General features: G+C 43.0%; 1 protein-coding gene across 5 annotated transcripts in view; it reads left to right on the plus strand.

Moving 5' to 3' along the window:
• LOC118222531 (nck-associated protein 5-like) overlaps positions 1-23007 on the plus strand; it is a 153458-nt gene that overhangs the window by 113596 nt on the left and 16855 nt on the right. For all 5 annotated transcript variants that reach the window (XM_035408186.1, XM_035408187.1, XM_035408184.1 and 2 more), the window contains 5 exons: positions 10036-10140; positions 13226-13426; positions 14939-18444; positions 19347-19467; positions 22395-22482. In XM_035408186.1, coding sequence (XP_035264077.1) covers positions 10036-10140; positions 13226-13426; positions 14939-18444; positions 19347-19467; positions 22395-22482 — 4021 coding nt within the window. The remainder of the gene's footprint in view (positions 1-10035; positions 10141-13225; positions 13427-14938; positions 18445-19346; positions 19468-22394; positions 22483-23007) is intronic.

Below are 23007 nucleotides of genomic sequence, written 5' to 3' on the forward strand. Positions count from 1 at the left end.
CAGAGCCAGGCCTAAACATATTGTGAGGATTATGCCTGGGGGTCGTGGGGGTGGGTGGGGGTGGGGGGGGAGCTCAGATGGGATGATTGGTGTCAGGTCACGCAATGCATGCTGGGAAGTGGGCGGTCCTCCTCTCTCCTGCAGCGAGTTTCTCCCTCCCTCCATTCTGCTGCCAGGGAAGCTACTCTTGCCCTGCTGAAAAGCATCCAGCATGTGGGCAGCCTTTGCAGTCTGCGATTACAGCTTGATGAGTTTTTTTTTTAGCCGTTCCTTCAGCCCCGGGCCTTGACTCCAATTCCCCTTTATGATATTTGCTCTGCCAGTTTGTTATTATCTGTGATTATGATTGATTCCGAATGTCCGCCGTAACTCTTTGAGGCACCTGAGGGGGTACTTCTACCATCTTGTATTTTTGGAAATTCTCTCCTCTGGGGCATGCAAGGCTGCTCCCATTACCATTTCTAACTGGTAATATCGTTAGAAATGCATTGCATATCGTTCTGTTGATCCTATCGGTAGCTTTGCTTACCTCAGACAATTTAGGAAAAATCACACATACATACACAGACACATACGCCTGCACATGAGCACACACACACACACGCACGCACACACACACACGCAGCTGAGAAGCATTAGTGTAATGTTGCATCTGTGATCCTGTGCAATTTCTAGGGAGATTTGAACATATTTTGAAGTAAACCCATGATACAAATAAATAAGGTGCATTTGCTCCGAGTTTGTTTTTCCCGGAAGTTTTATGTACTATGTTGTTTTTATCCCAATCAAGGGACCGGCAATCTAATATTAGGCCAAATGCAGTTTGGTGGTATCTATGGAACTGGTGGGCAGTTTTTTTTTTTTTTTGTGAGCTAAGCCATATTTGGTAGTTATTACCAAATGTAGTCGTCGTGTTGTTGCACTTTGATAAATTAATTATGTCCTTTCTGATGTGCACGGGACACTGGCATCTGGTGCATTCTTTGCATTGGGATTTTGTGTGAGGGCACTACCACATGGTGCCACCAGAGAAGTCCCCTGTGCAGGGGATGTGTCATTGTGACATCAGGCCATGGTTGCTGATGTCATTGTGTCATCAGGTCATGTGTCATTGTGACATTAGGTGTGCCCTACCCTGTTTCTGGAGGGCTACTTGGCACAGCAAGTTCCTCACACATTTTAGATTAGAATAGAATAGAATTGAATAAAACAGCCTTATTTCTCTCGGAGGAACTTCAGGTTACTCCTGGAGTGGTAATGTTAATTCAAGTGAGGCAGAACTAGATGCAATTTGATGAATACTTCCTGGGCAGCTGAACTTGATTGGACATTGCTGAATGATAGTGCTGTTCCTTATAATGTTTTCTTCTGGACTACCTAGCGTGAACTTACATTTTTTATTTTCATTGTTTAAACTGTTTTAAATTGTTTACCTATTTTAGTTTGGGAAACATGTTATTAGCGACATGCTAACGACTTTATTTTTTTTGTCTAATCCTGTTTTGTACCTGTGTGTCAGCTTCCGTAACACCTTGTTTCGAGTGGACATTTCTGTCAACATGTTTTTGTATCAGTTAATGGATGTTTACCCATTCCCTGTTACATGAGTCATGTAGTGCCGAGAGTAGTACCGAGTATTCTGTGGCCATGGCCAAAAACATGAGAACAGAACGTATCTTCTTTAAAGAAGAGTGTGTGGTTAGAATGGCTCCATCAATCACTCAAGTGATGCGGGCCGAGCCTGTGCTCACTGTAATCCCAGAAGCCAGGTGAACGGGGGCCCACGAAGCTGATTGGATGTCACGAAACCTCATCGCTTCACAACGCTGTGCGGCCGTTCCGAACCACAGAAACACTTTTTCCTCATTCCAGCAGAGCAGGGAGATGTTGACGCGGTTACGCGTTCGAAAGCTTCTCGTAGTTACGACCGTTTCTAATGAGATGGAGATGATGATATCTCCCATGTGACTGACTGAGCCGGCTTAAATTTGAAATCAATATGAGCTATTCATTAGACTTAGAGTTTGGTCCATTGACTAGTAGGATTTCAGAGCCGTAGTAAGAGGAAGAAATTACCAGGGTGACTTCAGGGTAGGAAGGCCCTTAAATTTTAATTACACAACAAAAAAGTGGAAGCAAAGTTTCATAACATGTTTACTTGGAAATATCATCAGGGTAGAGCGTTATATTTTTGTGGGTATAATCACGCTGTTGCCAGTTTTGAGTCATGAAGGACCTGACTAGCACATGAAAATATTATTGCTGGGTAATATTCAGACTGTTCACAAGCATATTTGGAGGTATATTAAATATCTCTGTGAATTGCAAAGGAGTGACTCATGTTTCCATCTCCTTGTAGCAGCGGTATGGTCTCATGACAATGTATTAGCATAATGTGTATTTCCAGGATTCAAGAATTCATATTAACCTTCTTGAAATAAAGACTATATCAACTTAGAATATGAGAAATTGGCAAACTGCTCCCCCTGTTGTTTTAACGTTTATATTTGCATGCAATTATCAAGACATATTTGCTTTGTAAATTTTTCCATATTTGTTCCATGCATTGAGTTGAGGACAGCATCCAAAACAAAATATTTTTATGTTTTTAAGCACATGGTTTAGGGAGATGAATAGCTTTTTTTGTGGGGGGGGGGGGGGGGTTGGGGGGTGCACAGCTAAAAGGAGGCCCAGTGCAATTTTCTATTCAGGGGGCCTAGATTTCTGAGCTACACCCCTACATGCTACACCCAAACTCTTCTGACCAATATAACTCAATGTGATCTTGTTCATTCCTGTAATGCATCAGAATGAGCTGTCCTTCATTTCTACCATGGTGATGAATTTCTTTTCAAATCAGATTGCCAGTTATCCAATTAATTTGTAATGGGGTGTTGGAATTTTTTGATAGTTCTGACAAAATTCATCACTGATTTGAGGGGAAAGAAGTCAGGTGAAAATGTTCACATAATTGCTAGAGTATCAAATATTCAGTTCTGCTCTGTCATGCCAATTGTTTGTTGCCTAAAGTTAGCAAGCAAGTGTAGGAACACCAGCATTCACACATTTGAATTTCAGTATCATTAACTTTATTGTGAGTTTAATCTATATTTATTATTCATACATAAAAAATGTTGCATACTGTAGTTTAGGAGATTTTTTTTTTTCCACTTTCATCTCATCGCATGAGAGTCAGTGTACTGCAGTCATTCAGACGAAGCTTCGCCTTTCTCTGCAAAAAAAAAAAAAAGTAAATGCTCCAGAAGTGGCCGTGTTAATTACTGTCTGCATGAGCGTCTCATTTCCACCCTAACCCTCCAGTGCGTTACTCGGGGAGCCCAACTCATTAAATTTATTGCCGCCCCGAGGGGCATCTTGAATTTCTGTGATGTTCAGCTTTGCGATGCCGTTTTTTTTTAAATTTATCTTTTTTTTTTACATCGACGACGAGCTTCGGCTCGCTGTTGCGCACAAGTGCGGCAGATCACGTGACCTTGTTTTGGCTCCGCAGTTTGACCGGTTCGAGGTGCGCATCAAGGTGCCGGACTGCGAGCGGCGAACGCGTCGAAGCCGTTGCGTGCGTTTAACTTGCCCTGGTGGTGAGAAACAGCTGGCGCCTGGCCAGTTCAATTGCCTGTTGCCTGGAAGAGCGGGATCAAAATCTGAATCGCCTCCAAGCCGTGAATGGAGGAGACAGCTCATTCGTTTGCTCGTGCCCCATGGTCTTATTTTCCCCCCCCACACCCCCTGCAGGCCCACTGGCCAATTAATTCAGGCACTTGGACCAAAGTATAAAGGATTAACGTGGAGCTGGAGCACGCCGAATAAGCACACAGGCAGATAACTTTTTTGAAAGGGTTGCCATTCAGATTGCATTATGATGTGGAGGTGATACCGTTTACTTCCCTGAATGGAGTTTCCTTGACCTCTGGAGTGCTCCTGTGACCTCTTGATTAATAGCCAACTTCTGTATCTATCTGTAAATAATGAAGTCTGACATTGGCTCTTTTTTTAAATTGTGGTTAAAAAAACTCACTGCACATTCGACTAGAGATGTTTACCACTCTAGGACCGGTACCGGTACCTCCCTGCCCCCACCTCTTCTTCTTCCCCTCCCTGCCCCCACATTCTGCTTCACCTGCTGTTGAGTTGCTTCCGGGTTCGGCTAACATTCTCTCTGTGTCCAAGTTCTTAGGCAGACACTTCTTTCACTCTCCAAAAATAAATAAATAAATAAATAATAAATAATAAATAAAATAATAATAAATAAAAGAAACAGTTGCTTTCAATTGATGGCAGTGTCCAAGGTTTGTGGAGAAATCCTTTGCTTAACCAGCCCCATCATTGCTCGTATAATTGTAGTTTGGCACATAACCCCTGCCTTTTTTTTTTTTTTTAAGCACTTGCTTTCATTGGTCCTGAAAGCCCTGTCTGCGTGCTGTTTGACCTCTGCACTCTTGCCAGCCTTTGTTTGTGACATCACAGAGGGCTGCTGAGAAGGTCTTGCAGTGTTCTTCTTGATATGATCTGCCTGTATGTGGCCAGAAAGGCCCATTGCTCTATTAACAGTTCCTCTGTCACGTGGACAACTAAAGAGCACTGCTGGAGAGGTCCCCCCCTCAGTCCCAAAATGGGCACTCTGTTCATACACAGATGGTTCATTATCGTACGAATGGTGCCCTACTGTACACTTTGTTTTTGGAACGAGTCCAAGTCAGTGTTCTAAAATAATGTTTTCTACTTTGTATTTTGTAATCATGTTTACAAGCCTTTTCTGTGGTGTTGCCAAAGTGCCACTGACTATAGTACCCATTTTAATAGTGTGGTTCGCCCTAAATGTCCCCTGTGCACTTCTACCCCTCAGATGAAACATACCCCTTTAGGTAAAAGAGAAGAATGTGCTGTATCTTCTTGCCATTTTCAAGTTTTTTAAATGATGTTTATTGTCTTCACTTCTGAAGTGGACTCATTTAAAATGTGTCTTTATGTTATAGTACACACATTCTGAGATTAAATTGAGTCTTACGTTAATTTCTCTGTACAAATTCATGTTTACCTTCTTCATTTTAAAAGCATTTTAATTTCCGGAGAGCACATTATTCCTGAGTTAAACGCTATGGAAGCTCTTTGGATTACACTAGGCTTTTTCAAGCTCATTATAAAACACTCCTACAAGGTCCATGCTTAGAATAAGGCACACTACAGCTCTCTCAAAAGGCTCGTAAATTAATCCTCGTAAAATAAGGATTAATACACTATTTTTCGGCAATTTGGGCCATTATATATTTGGGTAAATAATGGATTTTTAAGTCTTTTAGTTATTTATCTTTTCAGTAGAAACAATAAGTAGGCTAAAAGATTACCTGCAGGAACCAGTTTAGTTTGAATAGCTGGTAGGAGACAATCAAGTGCTAAGAGCTTCCATTGACAGCATTGATCTTATACTGCAACTGCATGTTGGCTCTGTACAATTCTCTCTTTTTTTTTTTTTTTCATTTTGTAATTTTCTGCGCTGGCTGTGACAAAATTGTCTTCCATACTTAATTGGCTTTATGGCTGGCTTGAAGCATGATGTGAATCAAAAAAAATTAATGTGACTCTCAAAAGATCAGGCTGGACAAATCCAAGTGCGGCACTGCGCGCTTAAACTTGGTCTCAGAAGGGTTCCAAAAGGCTCCTCTGTGTCTCCGTAGAGGAACCCTATCTAGTTCAAAAGTTTTTTTTATCAGGCAAAATGGTTCCGTCTGGGAGCTTTCTCAACGTTCTGACTTACCGTGCAGAGTTCAATAAAAACCAAAAAGCATTCCCCTAGGGAGACTAGCCAAAGAACCCTTTCTTCTGATCGTGTATGTCTGCTATTTAGAGAGAAGTAATTCAGTTTGTAAAGGTTGTATTAGGGAGAACATGAAAAGTAGTCTGCATTCATTTTTATAAATCAAAAGTAAAACTGCGAGGTCGTGCTTTGGAAGGTGGACAATTCAGTTTAATAATGTCTTTCAGCATATTAGTTACATATTTGTAAACTATTACATCATCCATTATTCCACAGTAGAGATTATATATGAAACCCTACCTTTGGATTTCTCAAATGTATTAAATTTCCACAAGAACTACAGTCTCTGGCTATGTGATTAACAGCAGAAATTAATTAACAGGAAGCTGTTAATTAACTGTGAATAAGAAAGGTTGCCAAATGCCGGTAAAGTAAAAAGTTAGAATGGTCCTGCTTCCGTCTCAATTCACTGGCCACCATGAACCTGTTTTTTGAAAAGTGTTAGCAGCACAGGCATAGAGATGTCACATTTACCTGATTGGGACGTACTGTACCACCAAAGAAGCACCAAATCAAAACATTATAGCAATTAAAAATACTCTAACTACTCAGCAGTGCTGTAAATACTACTGTTTTTACCCACTGACAAACAGTTCTGCATTGAAACATCATTAGCTGAAGTTTTTTTTCAGATGCTTTTGTTTGTAATCTTTCTAAATTGATTATTGAATTACCAGTATGATCAGACAGGGTAGTCAGAACTTGAAGCCTTTTTTTCTTACTGTTGAATCATGAATCAAGAACAAGACAATTCCTCATAATCCCAGCATCTACAGTATGTGTACTGGGTTTATGTACATACAAATCGTTTCTAAAATGGATTACTTTAATCAAATACATTTTTTATTGTTTATTTTTTTGTAGGGTTTTGTTTTTAGATGAAAAATGTCTTCCTTATTTCTCCTTGTTAAGTAGTTTATTCAAGAAATGAAATATCTCCCAATAGGGAAAATGCAATGAGAAAGCAAACCTTCTGTTTGAGAAGGAATTTGGCACATCAATATTCTATTAGGGAGATAGTAAATTACACTTGTTTTCACATTTTATTACCCAGAAATAGGAAATATGTGCGTACAGTGTTTTATTTTTAGTGTAATAGTTGCAGCAAGTTGGGTTTCACCTTCTATTGCTCTGTTCAACACCTGTCATGATTACAGGTACGTTATGAACTCAGGTTAGGCAAACTCGCCATTTTATTCCCCCCCCCCCTTCCTCATTGATTGGCAAGGCCTTGGAAGAGGCTGCGTGAGACATGATATCCCTTACAAGAACGGCCCCGTAGGTCCCCAGCTTCCTTAAAGACGGGATCCAGCCAATCGCTTCCTCTCTTTTGGTGCCGAGGAAGAGGCCCAACTTCCTTAAAAACGCAGTCTAGCTAAAAAAATCTGTTCTTGTAACCTAAAAGTCACAGGTTCTAAATGCCTGTAATGTAGTGTAATGTAATGTAATGCAAAGATGTGGGTGACTGAGCTTGTTTGAAAAACACAGTGTGGAAACCACCAAAGTTATCCATGTACCTCTTTCTGTGCATCTGCATTCCCTGGTTCTTACCTCAAATCCCGAAGCCTCTTTTTTTGTCATTACGTTTAGCTCAACAGTTATAATGAACAGTGCTCTTTAAAAAAAAAAAAAAATATTTGAAAGAATGTTATCAAGTAAAACATGATGTTTATTTTAATGTTAAAAGAGAACAGCAGTTGCTGTTATCATTACTAGTAGTAGCAGTAGTAGCAGTGGAAGGGTTGGTAGTTAGTGGTAGTAATAGTAGCCCTAGCATTCATATGCTAAACCGCAAAGCGGCATGACCTTTGCGTAAGACAGCTGTGCATCAGGATGTGTGATATGAAATTGCACTCACGCTAAATTGTCTTGCATTAAGGAGGCAAATTACCACTCCATTTTATGTTGCTTAATGGGGGGAGAGTGTGTGCAGCATACGGACACGAGAAGGCACCTTGAACAGTGGTTGAGCGGTTTAGCTTATCTCTGTTTTCCCACTCAGACGATGTTGAAAGCGAGCAGCGAAGTGTTTTCTGTGCTAAAGAAAATAACATAATAACTCTTCTATTATCTATATACATGCCCACAGCTGTTCAAATCTCTTAGCTTGCCTTTAAAAAAAAAAAATATATATATATATATATTTCACCGGAGTAATCCAGTGCCCCTGAGTCTCATAAGTGCGCTTTCAATATCAGGACGGGTTGTGCTACAGTACACTAAAAATACCCCGACCAAAGTGCACTGTTAAATTTGCCCGTCTTCGCGGAAAGGCATCCTAACTAGCCCTAATGAGTTGGGTTATTGGAAATAAGTAGTTGGACGGAGTCCAAGGCTGTGAGCGCTAGTTGTGCTGTGAGCACAGGATGCATTAATATGCATTTGCGTACTTGGCAGGTGTGATGACGGCCTATTTACATAAGACGTGTTTTTGTGGATTATACTGCGCGTGTGTTTTAGATGCGGTTATGGTTAAGGTGACTTTCGTTTCAATGTAGCAGAGTAGTCACGGCCATATCAGACATCCCTGTCCTCTGCCAGCTTAGGGCATGAAAATAAATGAAGGGACTGTTGTGCTTGTGTTTTTAAGGTTCTTTCAAAGTGCATTAGATATGAAAGCAATTTTCCAAAATAGTGTTGAGGTTGCCCTTGGTGCTCAGCGGTGTGTTATAAATCAAGAGTTTTATAATTTCCGCAGTTAGGAAGATCTGAGAGTAAACAAATAATAAAAAAGTGGTAATATGCCTACTGATTACATTTGGTTCAAAGTCCTTCCCAAGAAGACCCTAAACAGAGTAGACTACAGCGTTAAGCAATTGGCGAATATTTTCCTTTTTTGATGAATTGCCGTAGTCCCCAGGCCTCCAATGCAATTATTTTCAGTTCACATTAATTATTCCTAACAGATGACATTAATGCCTTTGAGTTAAGTTAAAATCCTATCTGGAAGAGCCTTGCATGGGGGTCATTGTATTTAAAATTTTTGTTATATATGTATAGTGGTTTTTCAAGGAAGGCCTATTGAAGAATGGCAATATACCACAACACAGACAAATTAAGAAAATTTTATGACGACGCTGTTTTATCGCCTCATAGCAGTGGGGAATAAGTGCCTAATATCATGATTATATTTGCAAATGTGCAGTATAATTGTACTGCACACATTAATGTTTAAACATATCACTGGCACATCCTTTTTTACTGAATGTGATGTATGTTCCAGTGATTGCACTTTCGGTGAGATAATTAATACAAATGTGTTCTGTGACCTTTAGATGACTAATTTTGGAGATGGAAAAACCGTATTACTTGTATTTGGTATTTTGTGGAAGGTATTGATTCAGGTTGTTTTCCCCATTCTTGACCTTTTGTATTCTGCTTTGCATGTCTGCCTGCGTTCAGGATCATTAGCATACGCAGGGCGTGCTGTTAACAGATAGCCAGCGACTCCAGGCCGGGTCTGCTCCAGTTCTGGCCCTGAGTCACCGCTACCGGGCCAGAATCGGCACAGACCCTGCCCAAAGTTGCTGGCTATCTGGGCTGGTCTTAAGCCATCAGGGTTTACTATCAGAGCATGTCCTGTGGTCAACGGGGTGCACCATCAGAGTGCGTACTGGGGTCATTAGGGTGCACCATCAGAGTATCCAGTGCAATCGTAGGGTGCACCATCAGAGTATGCAGTGCAATCGTAGGGTGCACCATCAGCGTATGCAGTGCAATCGTAGGGTGCACCATCAGAGTATGAGCTCTGGTCAGTAGGTTTTACCATCAGCGTATGCAATAAAATCACTAGGGTGGAACATCGGAGTATGTGCGTGCAGTCATACATGCAATCATAGGGTCCGCCATCAGAGTGTGTACTGTGGTCATTAGGGTGGACCATCAGAGTATGCAGTGTAGTCATTAGGATGGGCCATCAGAGTATGCAGTGCAGTCATTAGGGTGGACCATCAGAGTATGCAGTGCAGTCATTAGGGTGGACCATCAGAGTATGCAGTGTAGTCATTAGGGTGGACCATCAGAGTATGCAGTGCAGTCATTAGGGTAGACATAAAACCTCACGTTACAGTCATCAGGGTGGAAGGTCCACTTATGACACGTGACTGGCATCAACATGGAACATTAGCGGGGAGTTCTTTAGGGGTGTATCCCTCTTCTGTGCAAGAGTGTCTTTCTGAAAGTCTGTGTGTGTTCCCTTTCAGAAACTCCACTCCCGGATCATGGGTCTCTCTGCAGGGGACCTGATCCTGGATCCAGAGAAGAGTAAAAATTTCCTGCTGTCCCGTAACTCTGACTCGCCCCCTCAGGTGAGAGAGAAAAATAAAAAAAATTAAATAAAAAAATGATACCCACCTTCCCTGCTTGTCAAAGCTTAGCAGATCCTTTTCAGAAATCGGGTGAGAAGAACAGGACTTGCATTATTGCATTATGGATTTGACAAATGTGCACAAGGACAGAGACTGCCATTGCATCATACAAGAGGTATGACTAAGCACAGTTATTTTGTAATATATTCAAGGTAAAATCCTACATAGTATGCCTTGAATAGGCCTTTAGTAACATTCGTGCTCTTACTGGCAGTTTTTTCTTGTTTGTAAAGTAAATGAGAGGCATCAATTGTAAAGCGCTTTGGATAAAAGTGCTATATAAATGCAGTCCATTTACCATTTACCATTTAAACTTGTTTCTTTTAAATAGGGTAAATAGTTGTCAATCAAGGCTGTGCTTCTTGCACTTGCTGTCTCTATTGTGACTACACTTTCACTCTAGTGCAGTGGTGTCCAGTCTTATCTGAAAAAGGCTGATGTGGGTGCAGTTTATCAGTCTAGCCAAGCACTTAGACAAACTGATCGTGCTGATCAAGGTCTTGATTGAAGTTAATGTTTAGTTAATTAGTTGAAACAGGTATCGTAGTACTGGGCTAAAAAAAAAAAAAAAACCTGCACCCACACCGGCCCTGACACCCCTGCTCTGGTGAATAACTGCACTTCAATCCATTCTCTGTGCACTTTTGTGTGAACTGTAAGTTTCGCTGGATGAGTGCTAAATCTGCTAAAAGCCACTAAATTAATATAAAATGAAGTACCTTTTTACAGTAATATAATGCCAGCAGTTCACCCAGGATTTATCAGTGCAATGAAAAGGACACCAACCTGGTTTCCAAAAACCTCTGGTGCATTTGAAATTGTTACAGCAAAGGAATGCTTCCCTTTTTCTAGCCTTTGACTTCGGTTCGTCCTCTAGAAAAATGCAGGCGGTGTAGCATATTGCTCATCTGATCATGCATTATGCATAGCGGGAACTTTTTTTTTTTGAATTCATTCTTTAAAAACCAGAGCGCTAGAGGAGTCGAACATATGGCTTGGCAGGTTGAGTTATGGCAGACGGCACAGTCTGCTGGTTTTAATCCAGCCTCAGCTCTTAATTGTTTTATTAAAGTCATTATTTGGATAGGAATTCACCTCACCTGCTGTTCTAGGTATAAATCACGTTAATTAAAAAGCCACTCGCTGGACGAACGGTGCTGGACACTGACCTTTTAGGATTCGAGTTGCCTGTCCCTCACTGTGGAGTGCATCCCATGCTTTGGACAAGAACGCAGTGCCATGAAGGAAAATAGTTCAAAGAGCTGCTTTTCCAGTAATTAAGCATCTTCGGGCAGACGTTCCGATGTAAAATGCATTTAATTTGATGTTCAGTCTTCGGGTTTTTTCTAATTAGCCTCACGACAAATTTCTGTGAAAAATGTGACAAATTGAAACGCTATGATGAATAATGAAAGCCGTTCCATTGCTGGGCACAGTGCTGTAATTAATTTGAAATGGGCGACGACCAACCATCGTACCCCTTTCATGGACTCTGCAGTTTCCAGCAGATCGTGAAGGCTTTGCTCCAAATACTTTTCAGAAGCAGTGCATTAAGGAATGACATTGATTTTTTTCGCATATTCTGGTTTGATGAACTCTTCCTTTTAAAGAGGTGTTCGGCCTCATATTTCACTTTAGCTTTTGCCAATAAATAAATAAATAAATAAATAAATAAATAAATAAATAAAATGTAATAATAATATTTAGGCTTGCAGTGGCTTGCATGGGGTATCAATAAACCACAAGAGTGAAGAAGCTCAGCCGCCCTGCACTGACACAAAGATGGATGGTTGGCCATCAGAGCCATTCTAATAGAAAGGATCTCAGTGCATTGGGGACCACAATTAGACCGCTATAACGGATTTTCTCCCTCTGTGGACTTCTACTCAGCTTCTAAATTCATTTAACTTGTCTGGCCTATAATACCCCATCTATCATAGATGTTCTTTGAAACTTGGCAGGCCCGCTCCGGCACCAAACTTCAGTGTGAATTCATTCACTGGTGACCGTCGAAATAAAGACTCGCATTGCAAAAATAGTGCTGGATGGCTGTGTCTTACTGGGGTTAGATCAATACAATCATTGCATTTTGCAATTGGAATAAAGCCAAAGGGGTTTGAGCAACTCCTGGCTTTTCTGACACCGCGAGTTGTGTTGCAAGTTGTGGTCTACAGTGGTATTCATAATATGCCTCGTCACAGACAGATAAATGTGCTCGAATGAATTAAGTCCCTCAATCATGGGCGACAGTGTAGTATAATGGGTAAGGCACTGGTCTAGTAACCCTAACCTTAACCGTAACCCTAAAGGTGACAGGTTCCCTTCCCAGGTACGACACAGTTGTAATGTCGTAAGTTGTGGTCTACGATGGTATTCATAATATGCCTCGTCACAGACAGATAAGTGTGCGTGAATAAAATTAAGTCCCTCAGTCATTATATGCTGTTGTGCTAAAGAAAACATTACAGTTGCAATCACAATGGGATTCACTAGGCTGGCCAAATTTAATCAGTAACGCACCAAGTGAATGACCGTGCACACACTGCTTGACACTTTGCACGAGGCTGGACACCTGTAAGAGCTTACAACAATACTGCACTTTGTGCCCAGTAAGATGAAGGATAATCCTTTCTGGCATGTGAGATTAGAGGCCAACGCTCTCTCTTCCCTTGTGCTATCGGCACCGGACACACAGATAGGATCCGTGCCATCCCTGGCTCCAGCTTGAGTTATTGCACGTGGATGTGCGAGAGCCATCTACTGCCGCTTCACTCCTGTTATGGAGCGGTTCCCCATGGCATGTATTCACGTGAGTGTTCAAAATCAAGATGAGCACGCACTTTGGTCCGTTTTTTCCAGATTCATCTGGTCTGTCTGTCTGTGTCTTTGCGTTGTGCATAGTTACACATGGCTATTAATAAACTGGGGCTTGAAAATACTTGGCCTCGCGCCCAGAATGCCGATAAACTCCCGTCTGTACCGCACAGTACTCACTGAATTCCTCCGCGTTGCCCGTGCCGCGCAGGACGCCCAGCTGAACGGGAAGGCGGGGGTCCCCGTGGGGAGGTTCCCCAGCCAGCTGAGTCTGACGGTCCCGGCGGCGGGGGGCGGGGGAGGCTACCCCCGGAGCAGCTGCAGCAGCAGCGAGCTGTCCCTGTCCAGCGCCTGCAGCGACTTCTCCAGCGGCTCCCACACCTGGAACGAGGGCCGGTCCAGCGGCAGACTGGTAAAAAACCCCCCCGCCCCTCCGCCCCTCCGCCCCTCCGCCCCGTCGGCTCGCTCGCTCTCTCTCGATTGTTCTTTCTCCTTCAGCGGTTTTCTCCCCCCCCCCCCCACTGCCTGAATTCACAAGACTATTACATTCACCAAATGTCTCGAGTGGTTCTACAAGGGGAGAAAAAAGAAAGAAAGAAAGAAAAAGAAAGAAAGAAAGAAAGAAAAAAAATGTCAGAAAGTGTTCCTTTCATGAACCAGGATTTTATATATTCGCACTATGCCTTGGACTTTTTGAACACTTGGTACTTACTAGTCACTTCTCATAACATTTATTTTAAAACAAATGTTAGTTGTCAGTTCTTTCTGACAACTTTTCATTTCACAACTGTAATGTATATCTGTATTTCTGGGAACGGTTTATGATGCATTGTGTTGTGTGTATTAAGGTTTCCTGAGATCTGTTGTTATTTCAAGCGATTTTCGTGGGTTACTGGTAAAATTATTCAATGAAATTGGTACACTGTACAGTGACCTCAGCCATCGCATGGCAACAATTCGTTGAGAACACATTTCCAGGTGTGTTACAACATGATTTATAGGAAGTAAGCCATGGTCGGGGTTGCAGAGAGATTTTCATATTTCTCAGAGCAGTTTCTTTGTCATACTATTAAGGCCTCAATGAATTTGCTGTGCAATACCTTGAGCGACCGAGATGCAAAATATATCAGATCTATCGGCTTGCCTCTGCAATATGATGAAGGTGACTTCTGACCATGTTCAGCTCGCTCAGGAAAGGTAATATACTGCAGGGAAATCTCTTCCGTGGAGGCCAGGCTTGATGTAGAATGTAGCAATCTCAGGATCTCTGTGTATGGGTTTGATTATATGAGAGCACTGCATTGCATTCTGGGATGCTGTTAGAATAACTGAGCATTGCACAGCAGCCTTGCCATGGTCTTCATGAATACGTTTCTCTGTGATTTTTTTTGTTAATTTCCTGAATTTTGTTTCTTATCTGCTTAAAAATCAGAAGCTGTAGTATAATGTCATCGCCATGATGTGTACATAATATGTATTTGCAGATAAGATCATTGGGACATGTAAAAACCATTAAAATGTACTGATAATAAATGTCCCTACTTGCAGTGTGCAGTAATTGGAAGACAAAATATTTCATGAAGACGACATTTCAATATTGGGCTGAATTAATGCCTCTTTTTTTTTTTTTTGAAGTGTCTCTCATATTCCATATTAGAGCGACCAAAGAAGTGTAATTCCATATAGAGAGTGGCCTGTCAGAGTAATTATCTCAACAAAAATAACTGCCTGCCGTGCAGTAAACAGATTAAATTCATTAGTTTGCAATCACAGGTCACTTGAGCATTCTGGAATATATTAACTAACAAGCGAAATAATCAAGATTTCTATTGAGGGTATTATTAAAGTTCCTGATGACGGTGCGGCTGGCATTTCACTGTGTATTTTTGTCTTTGTGTGCCCATGTCTGTCTCCCCCGCTGCAGTCGTCTTTGAACTGGGAGAAAAGATCAAGCCTGGGCTCATCGGCACCCAGCAATATTTGTGGCCCCGCTGAGGAACAGCTCCCTGCCCGGAAGAAGGAATGCCACATTCTGGAGGGGTTGAGGAGGCTCCAGAGGCGCAAGCCCAAAGGCTCTTCCAGATCCGGAGACTCTAAATCGGGCTACAAGGACTGCATGAACTCCAACGAAGGGATCTATTCCCTGGGGACCAAATGTCGGAGCCAAACGGCACCCAAACCTTCCTCAGCGGACAAGACCGCCGGACTGTGGGCTGGGGACAAGGGGTTTGTTTACGACTCCGACGATGCCGATGATGAATTTCCCCGCCCTTGCAGCACAGACCGCTGGGTACCGAGCCACGGGAAGTCAGATGGCCTCTGCGGCCCAATGGAGAAGCTCAACGCTGGAGTGGGGGCTGCTTCTCCGAAGCGCCCAGCCGTCACTGGCTACGACTCCAAGGAGCGGCCTGAGAAGCTCACGAGCTTCCTCAGCGGCTTCTTCTTCTCCGGTGGGAGAGCCCGCACCACCGCCAACCCTTCCCTGCTGCCGTGTGAGGTGAGCCACGTAGAGGCCAGCCTCTCTCATCCCCACCACTCGGACTCGGATGAGCCCGGGGACCTGGAGAGTAGCAGCGGGCGGTTAGCCTCCCAGCCAGGAAGGGACCCCAGGCGACTCTCCAGGGGGTTTGAGGAAAAGCTAGCGCCCCGATGCTTGAGGAAGGACCACAACCGAGCGCAGTCTGCGGACAGTAGGCCGAGGCCCCTTAGCCTCATCGATCGGCCCAAGGTATCCAAGAGTGCGCAGTCCGAGGAATGTCTCGCCATGGCCTTCAACAGGGAGCAGCCTGTTGAGTATGGCTCACAGCATCTTGCAGTCATGGGTCAAAATGCGATCCCAAGACGCCGACCTCAAAGTGCATGTATCAGTGAGTACACCCAGCTCGTATCTCAGGGGAGGCCTACCTGTCAGAGGGGAGGCGATGTGAGGAATTACATCGTCTTAGAGTCACCGGAGAAGCCCGTTGAGCTTCATTCCCCTAGAATGGGGAGGAAAAGTATTTTGCACCAGAGTGAGGACTCACAGCAGCAAAAACCCACAAGGTCCCCCAACAACCGCGCTCAGAAAGGTCACTCCGTCCCTCCCATGGTGAATGGTGCTTCCGGCCCGAAGGCTAACTTAACTAAGATCCCTGGCCGAAGCAGGGAATCTCCCCTCAAGGTGTCCACCGAATCAGGCGGCGGTGCTTCCGTCGCTCCCCCGAGCCAGGAGCGGTCCCCCTCCTCCCCGCCGGTCAAATTGTCCAAGTTTGGCAGACCCCCTGGGTGTGGTTACTCTGCTCAGAGCCCCCGAGCGGCTCACCCAAGCTCCAAGCTTCCATGCAGGACTGAATGGGGAAAAGGTCCCACCTCCAGCATCCCAGGCTCTCCACTCCTGACTAGGAGGCACTTGGAGCCCATGGACTGTGGCGAGCTGCCCACCCATGATGTTGGGCAACAACTTGAACTCAGGTCCCCTTCTCCACCGCCCCCTCCTGGTCGCTCTACCTCCCTACTGATCAGACCAAACTATGAAGGCACACCTCAAGCACTAAGACCTGGGTTTCACCAAAACACACCCAGCACTGTGAGGGTAGCCCCTCATGGCTCCCAAACACACCCTCATGCTTCACCATCTGTGCTTAACGGACAACATCCTGGCACTCATAAGAGCCAAGACACTGCCCTCTGGGATGCAAGTTATAACACAGAGGCTGTACCTCAGAGGTTAGTGGAAGGTCCTAGCCACCCCTTTCAAAAATCTCCCGTTTCTTGTCGGACCCCCTTGAGGGGATCACCAAAAAAGGTCACTGCAAAGCTCTACCCCTCATCAGCTTCAGGACATGCTCCAGATCTTCACGATACCATATCCAAAGGTTCAAAAAACAGTCTTCAGAAAGGGCAGTCACTGCAGAACACAAATTGTGGCAAGAAAGGGCAGCTTCCTGAGAATGGATACCCCCAGTTGTATAAGACCTCAGGCAGCTTGCCCATCTCTCTGCAGGGTCACTCTCCAGACGTTATAGGGTCCTGCGGGTCTGCTTTTCTGCCTTCCCAAGCAATGTCAGACCCCGCAGTACTGGGGCTCAGTCCTCAGAACTCAGCAGAAAGGGTCACCAAAACACGCATTCCTCTTGGCATGAAAGCCTTGGTGAAATCACCTGCTGTGTTGAGGGAAAGCTCCTCTGTATCAGAGCAGCAAGATAAAGACCACACCAACAGCACCTCCAAAGGGCCAGCGGCTACATCCAGCACTTTCAGTCTGCGGTTGAGACCTGAAATCCGCTGCAGCTCGATGGATGGAGAGCTGCTCCCTCCAGTGGTGGCCGAGGACGGTTCGCTCTGTGAAGAGATGGACGCAGAAGGCAGGCTGTTCAAGCGATCCATCTCCGTCTCAACCAAGCCCCACTTAAAGCCGGCGCTGGGGATGAATGGAGCCAAAGCTCGCAGCCAGAGCTTTAGCACCCACTACATGCAGAAACCCTGCATCGGAACGTCAGAGGGAGCGGGGAAGGTTCGCACCCACATCATAACAAACACGGGCGATCGAGGGAGCTCCTTGACCAGGCAGAGCTCCCTCGGAGACGGCTTCCAGCCCAGGTCCGCGGGCGGGTCTCGAGAGAGCCTTCCCCAGTGCGCTGTCAACACCCGCCAGGGCCCTCACGGGTGCATGACTGGCTCCAGCAGCAATCACGGCCTACCGGGCAAAAGCGCCGCCAGGGCCAGCGCTCAGAAGGAGGTCCGCAGTCTGCCTCTCATCGACAGGTTTGGTCCCAGGAGCTCTAGACGGCCAGCAAAAGTGGCGTCACACCCTCAGTTTGACTCAGAATCCTTCCCCGTCTACAACCCTGAACTGAAAGTGGAGGGTGTCGGGACAAGACTGCCCGCAACAAATAAATTTGACCTGGCGAGGAGCATCTCAAAACAACAGGCTGGTGGCGGCGGCGGCAAAGGGCTTGAAGAGCCTGAGAAACTTGTGAGCCCCTCCACCACCTGCACCATTGAGGAGAAGGTGATGATGGGCATCCAGGAAAATGTACAGAGAGGCCAGGAGCTGAGCAAGTCCCAGGCTTCTGAAGCTAAGCACAGGACTGGCTCGTCCATTGCTAACTGGTTTGGCTTCCGCAAAAGCAAGCTTCCAGCCCTGGGGGGCAAGAAAAATGATGCCCCTAAAGGAAAAGAGGAGAAAAAAGAGAGCAAAGAGGAGAAGAAAGAGAGCAAGATTGGCTCAGTGCTGGGAGGCAGGCAGACAAAGCCTGACAAAGCAAAGGATAAGACGAAAAATGAAATGCATTACAGGGACAGTCACGATCAAGCGATAACAGAAAACAGGGATAAACTAGACTCAATAATGGATCAGTGCCATTTCCAGATGGGACAACATACAAATCAGATCCAGCATTCTGTGAGCTACATGGGCAAGGAGCAGTTTATGAAGGAGATTCTAATCAGGTAAATGTTTACCATGGCTGCACGGTGTTTGTTGCTTCCAACAATGAACAATGAACATAATTCTACATTTCAAGATTATTGGTATTAGTACTGTTCACATTGGTTTGACCTTCTTTTTGTTTATAATTTGTTTTTTAAATGTCTGAATGGTTGTTTAAAAATATAGACCTGTATGCCATTTAACTTGTTACTTACACAGATAGACATTTTTTATACCTGCAATCAGATTTTTGCATGAGATCAACGGTGTAACTGTATGTCATATTTAACTAAAAGTAAAGAACATACATTCAAGATTATTTAAACTACAAAATATTGATTGCAGCATTGTAGTTTTTTTTTTCATCATCCAGATTTCTTCTGCCAGTATATGTGGCTGTATTAATTTATGTGGCTGTTTTCTTGTGTCAGTGTTAACTAAAATGTAAAAAATCTTAAAGCTCTAGAAATGGATCAAACAGCAGCTGTCTGTTTGAGGCATTGTGCTGATTAAGTGAGCACCTTCGGTCCTCTAAGCTAGAAGCCACTGAGTCAGTCAGCCATTATGATCCATGATACCAGTCTGCTGCCCCGAGCTATCTCAGCCTAGAAAAAAATATATATATATATTAGACCACCTCCGATAAATTGATATACTACTTCAAATTGTAACCGACAGATTTTATCAAGGCTAGTTAGAAACATTTATCACTTGACAAGTCCAGAGCTGGAGAGATGAAACGGGTTATTTCAGATATTATGGGAGAAGGAGACAGTGGCAGGATCGAAGTAGGATGGTGTCATTTATCAATGGAATCACTTTCTACCTGCGGACTTAATATAAAAGCGCCTCTGCTGACAAAAATAAATAAATAAATAAAAATAACAAAAAAATAAAAAAGATCAAATCCTGTTTCCTATAGGAGTGTAACTAAGGGCAGTTCCCATGGTGCATCTCTCCCAGGCATCCCCAACAGTCCCCAGGGCATTTCCATTGAAAAGAGAGGAATGGGGGAAGATATCGAGATTCATGTTGATGCCAAGGTAAGGTGAACGGAACAGAACAATTCATGAAAAAAAAAAAATTCTGCCATTTATTTAAAGAAAATAAATTTTTTCAAGGTCATTTTCTTAGAAAAATTTACAAAAGTGTGCATTTTCCTGAAAAATCTCCCTACATTTTACCTGTTTTTGTCAGCTTTTTTCATTGTGAGAACTGGACAATTACGGCAGTCCTTGCACCACTTCAAGTGTTTCAATATGCAAACTGCACGCAGTGTGTATGGAACATTATAACAATTACATTATACTGCACGTATGGTGTATACATACAGAAGATTGAAGAACAATTTAGTTAAGATTGAAAAGGAACAGCGCAAATTATTAACAGGTAATTTGTCAGTCCAAGGATTTTGTGAGTGTTGGGTAACGGAGAGCCTGAAAGCGCGTTCCTGTTGCGCGGACTTGCATTGGCGGTTTCTGAGGTCTCAAGCTTTGTGGGGCCCTGCTGTTTTCAAGTGTCTCTCGCTTTCAGTGGCGAGGCTGAATTTGGGACGAGCTTCGGGCCGTCTCCATTGTCGCAGTGCGCTGAGTCATTGTAGAGCCCCATTCAGAATACCCATCCAGCACTTACGCCGGTATAATTAAGCCTCTTAGCAACATCTAATTTCACCCTTCATCCCCGAACGTTTGCTTTTGTATCAATCCAATCTCGTTTCTTTTGCCATTTCACAGCCCCGCTTCTTTTGTCGTTGTGTCAGAGTCAGTTAGGTTTGAATTGTCCTTTGGATTATACCTTGTGTGTACTTGTCTGAAAAAGGCTTGTCTTTTGCTTTTAAAAACAATGCACCCTGCTGAGTCCCTCAAATTATCACAAAGAACATGGCTGAGTGCATGGAGGGATATTGTAAAGCCATATAGGGGAAATTCAGTCTGATCTGATGTGTACTTCTGATTGGCTGGTAGCGGGTCTCATCACAGGCATTACTGAAGCCTGTGTACTTCTGATTGGCTGGTAGCAGATCTTATCAAAGGCATTAGTGAAGCCTGCCTACAGAAATAGGTACAATAGTTTGAGCGTTCGTTGTTTGGTTGTTGTCAATCAAATTTTAGTTTTTAGTGGCTAGTCTTTACACTGTATTTCACTTTCATCACACATCGTCAAGACCTGCGAACTAGAGTTCTGTCTTCCATTTGTACATCTGAGATACTGAGCTTTAAAGTTCTTGTCAGTTCATTGGTTTCATCACTTCCTAAAACTTCCTAAAAATTACACCCAGATTTAAAACTTTTATTGGATCTTTTTTTAACGCTGTAAGTATGGCATCATGTGATGCATTATTATCTTTGTTTACTTTGTATATTAAGGAGGTTTTCATCAAACTTCAGGTTAGCTATCCAAGTTTTGAAGGTGTCAAAAAATCATTGATGAATACACGTAGTCAGATTCAGGCCAGTTCACTCTCAAAAATGGAACTGTTAAAAAAAAAAGTTTAGGTGAGAAACCAACGGTGAGAAAAACGTCACTGTGAATGTGGTGTCATCACAGGTGACATTCATTAATGATAATGATACTGAAATGGCTGCTTGACATTCCGGATAGCATTTGACAAGACTCATGGTTCTGGCAAAGCTTTTCCAAGTGTTAACTTCCAGGAATCAGCCTGCAGTGTGAAAAGTATGGGCCTTGGAAAAATACTTCAAGTTATCTGCCACTATTAGGGCATAGGAATTCTGTAATATTGGCACATCACGTACCTTCAGCATAAATCCACTATATTAATGACAACTGTTTGTTTATTTTGTTATGAGAGCCATGTTTTTCTTTATCATATATCAGTGTATGAGAGAAATGACATTCAACTTTTGGCTCAAGCCTTATTAACATAAAATATGTATTAAAATATCTATTTTTTCCCTATTTACTTAACACCTTTCATAGCTTACATGGTACATATTTGGGAGCTATTGGCTCAATTTCTAGAATAGTATAAGTGGTATTATTTTTAGAATTCATTTGTTCAGTGAAGAGAGGGCATTTTCTTCTCAGTGTAAGCAGATTTTGTTTAAAAGAATGACACAGCCAAACTAAAGTGCAGCCAAGTGAATAATCATTCAAATTAAACTCTGGCTTTAGAGAACATTTTAGAAAAAATAAAAAAAGTTTTAATTTAATCCCCTTTAAAATATTGTTGACTTGACGCTGCGTATAACAAGATCTAGTTCTTCATGGCGGTACGGTCGTTGTAAATAGGCCCTGTAAATCCACCGCATAACCTCACGAAAACTTAAACCACGATCCAGTTGTCCAAAATGTTTATGCCCAAAAATAATTACGGGTCAATGAAATCACCCGTCTCGACAGTTGTGAGGTCTTTCGTTTTTCTGTGGTGCTTTTAGGGAGGTCTAGAGCACTGATAGTCTCACACAGGTGTTTGTGCTGTTAATTTTTTTGGAGGTTTTGATAAAAAATCATGGTACATTCGTTTTCAAATTCCCATTGGGAATCACAGCTTCCATCACAGCCTCTTCCTTCTTTTGGCACTGCAGTGAAACGGGGCAAGTAATGTGATGCTGTTTATTTATGAGCACAATTTACACATCATGCTGGGTGACTCGTGTTACATGTACCTCCATCCAGCACTTATTGTGCCTTGTATCATTATCTTGATGTTGTAGCTTGTAATGCCTCCTAGTTTGACAGCATAGGTTTGGTCAGTATAATGTTCACTATGTGAACTGGACTTAACGTGTTCATGACTATGAATAACTGTACAAAATGAGTATTGTAGCTTATCGGACCTGTGTTTTGTAGTTGTTCCAATGACCTTTGGTGTGCACTTATTGTACGCCGCTTTGGATTAAAGCGTCTGCTAAATAAATGTAATAGAATAATGTAATGTAGTGGGTGAGTTTTAATGCATAATATTCGAAAGAGCCGTCATAGGTGCCCAATGATGTTCCACAAACAGACCAAGAGTGTGACCCAGAAGATCAACCTCAGGGGTGAGGCTGAAGCAGACCTCGAACCGGAACCAAACTGTCAAGACCACATGATCGGTAAGGGTTTGCAGCAGTGAATATGCTTCTATTTAACACCCCCCAATCTGATAAACTCACTTTCTGTCCCTGTTTTTTAATGTATAGTAGCGATAGATAATAGAAGACAGCAGTAGTACCACTTAAAAATTGGAATTGCGAGTGGTAATTTTCAGTGGCACATTATTTTAGTTCTAATCTGCCCCTCTTGTGATGGATGTAATTAGCTAAAGAGCCAATTTTGTTAAACAGCAGCAGTTACACACTCTCATTAAAAGATTATTCAGATTTTATCAAAGTTCATACCGTGTATTGGAGAATTAAGCACTTCAGCTAAACACATTTTGAGTGGTACTGGGAAAGTTCTACTACCGAAATGCAATTATTATCTGAAGAAAAAAAAAAACTGAGAATTGTTCGAGTTCAAACAGAGCACACTCATTTAGTCAAATAGGCGGATTATTAAAGTTCATATGATTTTGTCATAAACTGAAATATGTCATATACTAACATATTTTTGTCATATATTGAACATACAGTATAGTC

Source organism: Anguilla anguilla, chromosome 3 (assembly GCF_013347855.1).
Source record: "Anguilla anguilla isolate fAngAng1 chromosome 3, fAngAng1.pri, whole genome shotgun sequence".
In the NCBI taxonomy this organism is placed as follows: Eukaryota; Metazoa; Chordata; class Actinopteri; order Anguilliformes; family Anguillidae; genus Anguilla; species Anguilla anguilla.